Source organism: Haplochromis burtoni, unplaced genomic scaffold (genome assembly GCF_018398535.1).
Source record: "Haplochromis burtoni strain Fernald_Lab_line unplaced genomic scaffold, NCSU_Asbu1 Contig_129, whole genome shotgun sequence".
NCBI lineage: Eukaryota > Metazoa > Chordata > Actinopteri > Cichliformes > Cichlidae > Haplochromis > Haplochromis burtoni.
This window is the reverse complement of record NW_024582490.1, coordinates 1,377,595-1,388,611: the sequence shown is the minus strand read 5'-3', so window position 1 is coordinate 1,388,611 and position 11,017 is coordinate 1,377,595. Positions and strand designations below refer to the sequence as shown.

At 39.5% G+C, this 11,017-nt stretch overlaps 1 protein-coding gene across 1 annotated transcript in view; it reads right to left on the bottom strand.

Moving 5' to 3' along the window:
• Positions 1–7,275, bottom strand: part of itga11a (integrin, alpha 11a) — a 51,423-nt gene extending 44,148 nt beyond the window's left edge. The window contains exons 1-2 of the mRNA XM_014336178.2: positions 7,100–7,275; positions 1,479–1,593 (exon numbers count right to left, since the gene is read on the bottom strand). Coding sequence (XP_014191664.1) covers positions 1,479–1,593; positions 7,100–7,148 — 164 coding nt within the window. The 5' untranslated portion in view covers positions 7,149–7,275. The remainder of the gene's footprint in view (positions 1–1,478; positions 1,594–7,099) is intronic.
• Between the last annotated feature and the right edge of the window lie 3,742 nt (positions 7,276–11,017).

Genomic DNA, 11,017 nt, shown 5'->3' with positions numbered 1-11,017 from the left:
CACACACACACACACACACACACACACACACACACACACAGAAAAAAGGAAAAACAGCGTCAAGAGCGCAAAGCAGTCATTTTATGTGTGTGATGCTGCTCCAATGTAAAGTATATGTGGGGCAAAGATTTTTTGACTGGACAGAACCAGCAGGAGGGAAAAGAGACCCTGACACTATAAATAATCATCTTTCAAATAAATAACAGGATTTGAAAGTCTAAACACGAACCTCAAAACCTCAAAATGAACTAAATCTCTGCACTTAGAATAGGTTTATATGCTTTAATAATTGGGGTATATTTAATAATGGGGTATATTTAGAGAGCACATTTTCAGAAACACTTTAGAGAAAGGCTGCAGTGAAGATACGTCATGTAAGAAAAGCATGAACTCCAAAACATCAATGTATTCTGTGGGAGAGAATACGTCCATTTGGTGTGGACACAAAAGCATAATAAGGGAATTAATTATAAGAATTATAACGTATAATGTTAAACATGTAAAGCTCTATAGGTCAACATAAAAAATGCGGTCTCACTATTACAATGTTGCAGTTTCTGCTGTCATCATTTAGACAACTGCAGGAGGTTACTGTCAGAAAACTGAAAGGGAGTTCATGGAAAGCATTTCATAAAATTCGTCACACTCGTTATTTTCTGGTGAAGGACTCTGGAAGCAACTGAAGTCAAGTTTTCTTTTTAAAAAGGACATATAATTATATATCTGCATAAACAGAACTAATGGTTGTTGCACACACACATGCACAGAAGCAAAACCTGAACATGGCACGGTGCCAGCACAGTGCTGGCTAAAAGATATTTTGGAAATGCCAGAAACTAATTCTGGCCACCACGTGGTGCCAGTTGGCCTAGTGCGCATCAGGAGTTTGTGCTATGAGGTAATATGATGAATGTGAGGTATTCGGTTCAGAGCTACAGCTTGATTTGCAAGCACAAATTACTGGGAGGAAACCACCACAAGAGAGGTGCAGTAGATCACTAGCTTACACAGGGAAAAAATAGAGACATCCCAACATCTTTGCCAAGTCAGCTGTCTCTCAGCTCCACATCTTGTCAGCAAGTATTTTACAGTCATTATTTCCTTGAACTCTTAATCTTAGCAACGGATCACTAAGGTGAATTTTGACAGTTTTATACCAGGCTAAAAATATGCATTACAGTAGGAGATACTGATATTTTAAATAAAATAAAGGCAGTAAAAATTCTGCAATGCAATAAAAGTAGCCATTGCACCAGCAGAAACCATCATAATGTCAATATATGAGATTTCCACTTGATGAAGATGTATATCACACACAAATAAAGCCAGGCCTCCTGTCACATGGACTAAACTTGACTCGCCATCACTCACCAACAGCTTGATTTGAAAGATATAATATTTGCCAAGCTACAAAACATCAGTAAAGAGAATTTAACATGAAAAAGCTGTAATATTTTGCAAATAACATGAGTCCTTACCATTTTTCTCCTCCAGCAGCCACATGTTGCTGAACAGTGTATCCAAACTGTGCTTGTTTAGGGCCTTTAATGATCCTGTATTTCTTTGTGTCGATGTTAAAGCAGTCGTGGAACCCTTTGGAAAAGAAAATACAAGTCTTGTCAGCAGCGATATAAGCAGGACTTTAAATACCATCTCCAATGGAATTAGTTGAATCCAAATAGAACATCTAGATTGTGTGGTAAATGTTTGTGCTGAACCTCAGCATCTGGCCTGAATACAACAAAGTGCGGCAAAGTCCTCCTTACTCATCCTCAAAATAATCCCAAGTCTCCTGCTCCAGCCTAAACACAGACTTCCCTCCTAACGAAACAAATATTATTCAGATAAACTGAGCTGTCTCTCATGTTTGACTGACACTTTTCCATTAGACATCTGCAGACCCGGAGGAGTTTTGGTTAAACGTGTGTCAACATGGCCACCAACATAGCACATTTTTTTACTTCCATAGGGCATACTTGACAGACATTGTTTACTTCATCCCAGTATGTCAGTCTAAGGTGAAGTAGAAGAAGACAAAATGAAGAGAAGCAATTGAAATTGATATTATAATTAATAGCCGGTGAAATATACTCGGATGCAATCAGAGGGCAGGAAGAATACATGTGCACTCGAGTTTTTCTCACATTTTAGGCATCTTATAAAAACGTCTTCTGCAAAAGCAGATTTTGCATGTCACTAACTTAACCCATTATATTTTATTAATGCTGACAGTAAGATTTGGCCTTCAAATTTCCATGAAAGAGGAGGATCTTTGTGGAGGTGACGAAACGTTACTTTTGGCAACAAAGAAGGGAAAAAACGTAACTGTAATGCAGCTCTGCTTTCCTCTCAATTCATCTCCCTCGCTTCATCCGTCTTCTGCATAATTTGCTGCCGAGCTCTTTTCCGCTAACTGCTATACTTTATACTGAAGAGACCCTGCTCAGTTTTTTTTGCTCGATTAATATTTCAGCTACTGTAAGTTCAGGACTCACATTTACCTTTGCACTACATGTTACTGATATCCTCAATCCAAAACTACACCGAGTCACGTTTTAGGGAAAAACCATCGCCTAAAGAGAGGGACATAGGAGGGAAATTGAATCACGCTTGGTGCTTAATGAGACACAGAGGTTTCCTTAAAATTAAAGTGTTTTCTCACAGCTGGAGCTGCAACGCTGAGCTGAGAGCTCAGAAGTCTCATCTTTTAACCACCGCAGACCTCTGTACTTCTTACTTTGTGGCTCTTGTTCTCACACTGTAGGGTTTATTAAGTCTCTCACACTCAAGCAAAAAACCACCACTCACAGTTCATTCCCCATGAATGAGACTCTGGGGTCACATTGAGTCAAGTGAGACGTTTTTTTCTTTGTCTGGGAAATCTTTGATAAATTCAAATAAATGTGCAACAAAGCTGGACACATGTTCAATTAAAGTTACTCAATAAGAAACTACAGTTCAAAATTCAAGACAGCTGACTCACAGAGAAAGAGAGGGAGAGAAAACTTGCTGCTGCTGTAACTTAACACTATTTTTAATCTGATGTTGCCATAATGAAAACCTTTCAACATTTGACTGTCAAATGTTTGCACTCTAATTACATTAACTGGTGATTCTAAATTGCCCAGAGGTGTAAATGTGAGCTTGAATGGTTGCCTGCCTTGTTTGTGTTAGCCCTGTAGTGATCTGGTGACCTGTCCTGGGTGTACTTTCACCCTGTGCCAGCTGGGATAGGCTCCAGCACCCCAGCCAATCCTGAAGTGGATAAATGGTTGAGAAAATAGGTCCATGGAATCTTTTCTCTTCACTTGCATCAATGTATCTGTTCATCTGGATGTCCAGCAGCTGATCACATGGTATATGTGCCAGTCTAACATCGTGTACGTTTCTTTGATACACCTCTCAACAAGTGTTCACTGTTCATCACTTTCAAAAAGTAAACTCTGAGATCTTCTTGGGATGTTAGATGGACCTGTTGGGTATTCACGTGTTCAAATTCTTTTTTTTTTTTTTTTTAAAGTATCAAGGTGTTGGTTTGGAAGCAAAATACAAAATTTTGTGGTCACCCAGAGCCTCAGCACAGCTGTGGCAAGTGTGGCAGGAGTCTGTTTGCTGATTCATAAAGCTGTTTTATTGGCTTACGGACCATTTTAATGAGTGAACTCATTTATTAAAGCAAATTAGGGAAAACTTTACGTTAGAAACCACTTTGAAGACATCAATTTAAGTGGTCAATATTCTGCCACTGCTCCAAATTTAAAAAGGATAAAGAATAGCATCACAAGTATTGTCAGAATGGTTAAATAACAACTGAATTGCTTGTAATTTATAAAGATGTTCTATATTATAAAAATATTGCATTTTTCTTAAATCATAAATACTGCAGAATTACCACTTTAACATTGCTTAACACAGCAGAACAGATTTTAGTTCTGCTGGTGCTTTGACATGTAGAGGAGAGGCTGGATGTTGAGTCCGAAGACAAATGGCCCCTCTACAGAAATGTGAATTTGTCTGCATTTCTTAGATAGTGAATATTTGGGCATGTTAATAGGTTGTCTAAACACACATGAAACTAAATATTTGCTTTCCCGGTTCCCTAGCAAGCATCTGTAAACTGTGGCCAAAACTGACAGTTTGGGGACTGCAGGCAGTTTAAAAAAAATAAACATAAAAAAATAAATAAACTGAGACCACACTTCTACCACAGCTACGCTTGGATTCCCAGCTACACAATGAATAAGTCATTCATATTTTTTTTTCAGTCAAGTGACCTCAAGTATCTCATAATGTGATTGGCATCACCGTAGACTGTTTGTTCTGCTTCATGAAAAGTTCTCTTAAAGTGAAAGGCCGTCTCTGCCACGCAAACTCTTCAAGTAAATATTGACACATGTGCCACATTGCTCATTTCCTGTGGCACGAATGGTGCACACGACCAGCTCTTCTTTCACCCTATCCCATAACGTCCCTTTAAAGTTTCTATATAGCTACAAACATATTCAGCAAACAAGGTTGAAAATAAGTCACTGGGATGGAGCCGTGTGAGAATAAATCAGAAGGTGCTGCATCATTTTATAGTTTTTTTTGCTTTTTGTTTGGGGGGGGGGCTAATTATAAAATAGAACAGAATATTTTCTGTTCTGATATCTGATATCTGGCGAATAAGCAATGCAAGCAATTATTCTCCTTATCTCGGCTGAAGCTGAAGCAAGGAATATTACAGCTAATAATCTCACAGTCCTTGTAACAGAGGGAGAAGTGTCAGGGTAAAAAGCATGAGAACTGAGATCATCCAGTTTCCATTTAAAGACACTAAAGTAGCAAAGCAATTTAATATTCTCAGTAATATTAGCGGCTTTTAACGTAAGGTCAGAGTCTTCCTGGGTTTCCTGTGTACCGGTTTCTTTGCCCAGATAAATAAACCTCAGGCCGGTGGCTGCCGGTGTGACTCACATTAGTCTGCTGCTGCTTTTGGCCCAACACCAAGCCGCTGGAGCTCCACCGCAGACCCGCTGATATAGAGCAGCAGTTTGGATGAATTGTGCAAACTGCTGGCTTGGACACATCCTCATATCACACACACACAAAGCACTGTGACGTCTCCTCTTCTTCGCTGATTTTTAAAAAAATCTATCCTGACAATCAATTCTGATGTGTGTGTGTGTGTGGAAACAGCATCCGACTGGTGTTACATGACCAGGAGCGATATCTTTGGCATGGGTCTTTGTATAAAAGTAAATATCAGAAGAAACAGGATGCAATGATTTTCCATTGATCCATTCTGGATTTCCAGTGATCCAATGGTTTCTCTGGAAAGATACACTTCATGGTACTTCACAGTTGACAATGTACTTTCAAAGATTTTGGCGCCTTATTTCACTGTTATCTATGCCAAAGCAAATACTGTGGGAGGCATGGGGTGTGTAAAACCAGATGCTCCAAGCACACAGGAGCCAACTGGGCACTGCTAGGCTGTTAACCTTCTGAGTTGGCTCAACAGGGATTCAGACTAAATCTCTGTAGCTGAAGGTGGAGCATAAATTGCTATCGGTCAGTATAGCATTAACTAACTGTAACTAAAACATGAGCAGCTTTTAAATACAGATATAATGGATTGAAATGGCTTTTCATTGATAAGTAGGTATCAGCCTGCAGGAATTATAGGTCTTGTCCACTGATAACAAAGGAGGAACTTAAGTAAAATGAAAATCTGTGGAGGGCAATTGAAACTAATTATTTAGCCATTAATTATAGGCAAGATGTGTCTTCCAACCATTAAACCCTGTTACAGTTTCTTGGATGTGGACACACTGAAATGAGGTCATTTTTTCACACAAATACACAGAAAGAAAAATAAGCAGTTCATACTGTATATTCTGCTGGCAGAGTGAATCTAAGGGACATGTTTACACCCTTTATACATATATAGAAGTTTCATATTCATCAAATCCAAACCAAATAGACGTATTTAAAGTTATCTTCTTTCAAAAGTCATGTCAGGCCACACACAGTAATCCACAGCCTCTTGCTTGCTTTCCAAAACATCTCCCGCTACATCACATCTTCTGCCGCAGACTCCAGCTACAAGGTCAGTGTCTCTATTACTGTGGCATCAATCCAGAGGTTTGCTCCAGTGAATTCCAAAACTGATACAAATATTTACAATAGACATTTCCTTTTCTCCAATCTTCAGTTTCACATTATTTACCAAACTTGTAAATTAAAGACCAGTTTGTTTCCTCTTCCAAATAGTTTGAAAAGAAGTGAATAATGCCTTTCTGTTGAGGAAAAAACAGGCAAAACATAATGTACAGCCACAGTGACAAGTTGCCCAGAATTTTATGGAAATGTGGCTGCATTGTGACTATACTGAGCTCAAAACGTAACCATACAGAAATCTCCAGCCCTGCATCGGTTACTGAAGCTTCTACAGGCCATTTAAAGGATGCGGTTGATTTAATTAGCTTCACTAAACATTGGGACTGTATATTACTTTAGACGATAATCATAATAAAGGTCTGGCTTTGAAAAGTACATGCATTTGATGCATGTCATCCTGTTTCTTTCACCCTGTCTGGATGTGGTGCTGCTAAAGTGATTACACTGGTAATTGACCACATTTCTGGCTGAACACCACTAGTTCTCCAGTCTCTGTAAAGTTGACACTGAAAAGATGGCACGAGTTTTAAGAACATGCCTGCTTCCAGTGTGACACAGAGCTTCTTTGTGGACCTTTAAGAGACAGCGTATCTTTCAGTAAAGCAAATGACCTTTGCCTTGCAGTTTCTTGATACTCATGTGCACAAATAGCCTTTCATCCACTGAAGATACTCAAATCTCGCTGCTTTAGTACAAAGCACACAGATTTGCAAATACAATATCATAATACTAACAAAATAAGTCATCTAATGTAGTAAAAAGAGAAAACCTCTTTATTTTAGAAATGTTTCCTGCTGCTCAAATGAGACACAGTACGATTAAATAAGCATCGTATTTCTATTATTTTAAAGCTACATGAGGAAAAGCGGTTAGATCCACACATTAGTCTGATAGAAGCACACATATATAGTTACAACAATAAACTACTTTCACTCACCCAGCTGCTGGCTGTAGATCCAAAGCAGGAGAAAGCTGTAGTACTCCATATGGTCTGCGGTGCAAGCGTGCCTCAATGTGATGGTGTACGAGTGATGACTGCTGTGAGGGTGTAAGTGGTGGGCTGAGGCACGCACGGTTAAAGATCCCACTCTGATTGACTCAGAGTTAAAGTGCTGCCTATATCTCGGGGAAGTAGGAGGGGACTGTCGAAGAAGAAGGAGGTACACAAACAGCAGGGCAGGGATTCTCCGTCTCTCACAAACTCATTCAGCTCTGTTTGGCCTGACAAACGCTTTTGAAATGATTTAACTTGAGTTTTCAGTAGAGGACTTTTGAATGTGGGTTTTTATGATAGCATACATTTGGAGATTTGAGGTGTTAAGGTGAAAAGGAGATACACACATCTAGTTTCCGAACATATATATAAAAAAAACAATAACCGGTCATATTTTTAGAGTTAACTTGATTTCCAAAAGATTCTTTGGAAATAGCGTAAATCAGCAGCAGCACCACCCTTCTTTTTCTCAATACAAGACTAAATGCGCTTCTTTCAGACTCGACAGCACAAATGCTATCCTCATGGCACAACCACAAACTGACAGGTATATTAACAGTGGCAAGTAATTGCGGGGTTGGTATGTTACCTCATGTGCTCTCACTTGAACCATGTTCAAATGCAGAATGTAGACTGATCTAATTTTTGCAGTAAGGCAGATTTTGTGTACATTAGCTTTCATGAAATCACTCTGTGGTCACCTGGTAGATTTCCATGTCGAGCCCCGAAGAGTTTATGTTTCCACACAGCTAAACTGTATTCTAAATAAAGGGAACATAGTTTCTGCCAGGTCCAAACTGTTTTATGGCATTTTACAAATGTAAGCTCATCAATATGCGGTAAATTTGTTATATATATTCTTCATTTACTTCTGGTGCTTTACTGGCAACCCATCCTAAATAAAGTGGAACAGTGCACATGACCCTGGTGACCCAGGAGAGATTTTATTATAACCCAAACCCAAAGATTTTATTTTCTTAAACATATCTAAGTAGTGTTACTAGCAAACTTTCCCAAGTGTTACCTTTTGAGGCTCCTGGATTGACAAGGTGGAAGCTTTCCAACTCCTAGCCATGAGCTTGTAGTCAAAGCACAGTCAGTTCAGATTGCGAGCAATTAGGCAATAAAGTTGCTGCTACAGACACATTTTACTTGTTAAAATAAATCTGATCCAGCAAGAGGTTTCTTCAGTGCTCAAAACACCTCATTTAGCGGGTGTCCAGGAGGCTTTCTAGACAGGTGCCCAGAAACCCAAAAGGAGCCAGCTCTACTCTGAGCTGTTTGTGGGACCAGATGTCCTTTGGAGGAAGCTCATATTTGCTCCTTATATCCACAGTGTAATTTTTCCTCTCACTAAATGCAGCTAGCAAGCTGCAATTTGTTCAGAACGCTGCTGCAAAGCTTTTGACCAAGTCCTCCAAGTACTCCCATGTCACACCCCTGCTGATTCAGCTGCACTGGCTCCCTATTAAACTCAGAATCGACTAAAAACTCATCTTTTGCTTTTGGTTGATTTTTATTTTATGTTTTAGCTTCTGTGAAGCACTTTGTGATTTTTATCCTGGAAGGTGCTATATAAATAAAATGTTACTTTTACTTTTTTTAATAGCAGCTATAGATCAGGTTAGGAACTTGGATCAACAACTAATTTTGGGCTAGGCTCTCTTTTACTACCATTAACAAGCTGATTGTCTCCCGCTTCAATTCTTGCCCTACTAGTGAACAATATCCTGTGGTGCATTAGATAAAAGGTTAGCAGACCATCTGGTCTTAATGCTGTTGGAGCTGTGGTCCATGGTTACTGCTTTTGGCCTCACCAACAACAACTTGAAGGCGACCAAGTTGGCCACTGTGTGTGGGTACAAAGAAAAAAGATGTTTCACTTCATTGCATAAAGTTAACTTACACGTGTTAGAATTTACACTTACAGAATAACAGTTTTACCAAGAGCAACATATAAATAAAAAAAGTAAAATAAAACTCTTAGCAAAGGCAACAGCTGTTCTGCATATCTTTCCAGCACAACGCATGCACTATCTTCAAAAGTCAAATGGTCCATGTGAGACTGTGAAATCCTGGACAAACTCACCATGGAATTAATCCAAGCTGACTTGTTTATATTTCTAGATTCGACACGTATCCTGTGAGCTGCTGTCTATTTAAAAATCTGGGAAACGCACATCTATGATTCTAACAGACACCTCCTCTTAGTTTGCAATCACAGTCCCTTTTCTTTTCAACACAGAGCAGCCACAGTTCACACAAATCAAGCCAGCGAGTTGCACTCAAAACCGCTTTAACCAAAGCTTTAAAAAATAAAAAAGAATCAAGACTTGCTTTCATTAAGGGTGCTTAAAAGCTCATTGGACTTATTCCTCCTTCATCACTTCTTTTCAGTAGGCTGCTGGCTGCCTTGCTTCTTTGAAGTCAGGAAATTAAGCCCTTGCCTACTGTGGCACTGCCTGTGTGGATGTGTGTCCGCATAGCATTGCTGATATACATCTTAAAATTACACCAAGACTAGGTGAGTGGAGGTAAGTGATATTCCATGGTCCACATAGTCCACATGTCTGGATTTGATGGTGTGGACTTTCACTCAAACCTACACTGACATGCGATTGTGCTTCCTGCTGGGATTGTACTGTTTTAAAGGACAAACGGGTTACAGCAGCTTACGTTGTGAGCATGCAGTAAATTCTTCATGCAGACTACCAAAATAAAAGTACAAATTCCTCCTCCATCATAGAAATGATTTTCCATATTGGTGGTAAAATTAAAATTGTACAGAGGTTTGGCAGTCAATGTAACATAAAAAAAAAGCTAAACATAAAAAGTTTCATAACATGAATTGTTTTATTCAGTATCGTGGGTAAAACTCACAGCTCAAGAATCTCCCACTGTCAGCTTGTAAGACAAATGATAGAGAGAGGAACCTGCAATTATTGGTGCTCTGAATGGAGGCTGTGTGCCAGTGGCGTTTAAGGACTTGGACTTATTTTGTCAGTGTTTCAAGTCCAGGGGGTTGCGAGCATGTTTTACTGCTTACCAAAGCTGCCATGAGGATATTTAACTCCCTGTCTGTAGGGGAGTGTTAGGGTTAGGAGGAGCAGATGTGAACTTAACAGAGTGTGAAAAATTAGGTTTGAAAATCCTATTCTTTTTACCATATATGCCACACAGAGTCCTGCTGTGAAGTGCAGCCTGAAATCAATATTGAACAGAAGCTGCACTTACCTCAGCTTTTCAGGGCACCCCACCACAACTTCAAGCAATTACCTCAATCACCCCTGGATTATCTGCTTGTGTGTGATATATGGCTGGCTCCTCAGGCTATAATGGAACAAGTCCTATGGGACCAGACTTAAAGAGCCAACCATTCTCAAGGTTCAGGTTGGGTGCGTGCCTCGTGCGGATACCCAGCATGTATCACCTATCATAATGTTGTCAAATTCGAGACCTCCAAGGTTGACTTCTGGGGCCTTCTTTCAACTGATTCTGTCTGTGACGTCAGCGGTTCAGTTAAGTATTAGTTCAGCGGCCAAGGTCAGAGTTGATTGAGAGAGATTTTTCTTTATGACTGTTCCCACAAACATCTTCAAATATGATTTCTGGTTTGTTTTTTTTCATTACTGACCAGAAAAACGCCGGAGAGGGATTTTTGACAGATTTGGACATTACAGTTTTTGACTGGCAGCACTTTAAAGCCGCATTAACAGATGTTTGACCACAGGGTGGCAGAAAAAACACCCAATCAAGTCAGTTAAAGTCAACATAATCTTCCCAGCATCTTAACTTACAATAGGTGTCATCACCCATAGTAAGTTCAACAACCCAGCAACTTAAAGACCCAGTGAGTCTTAT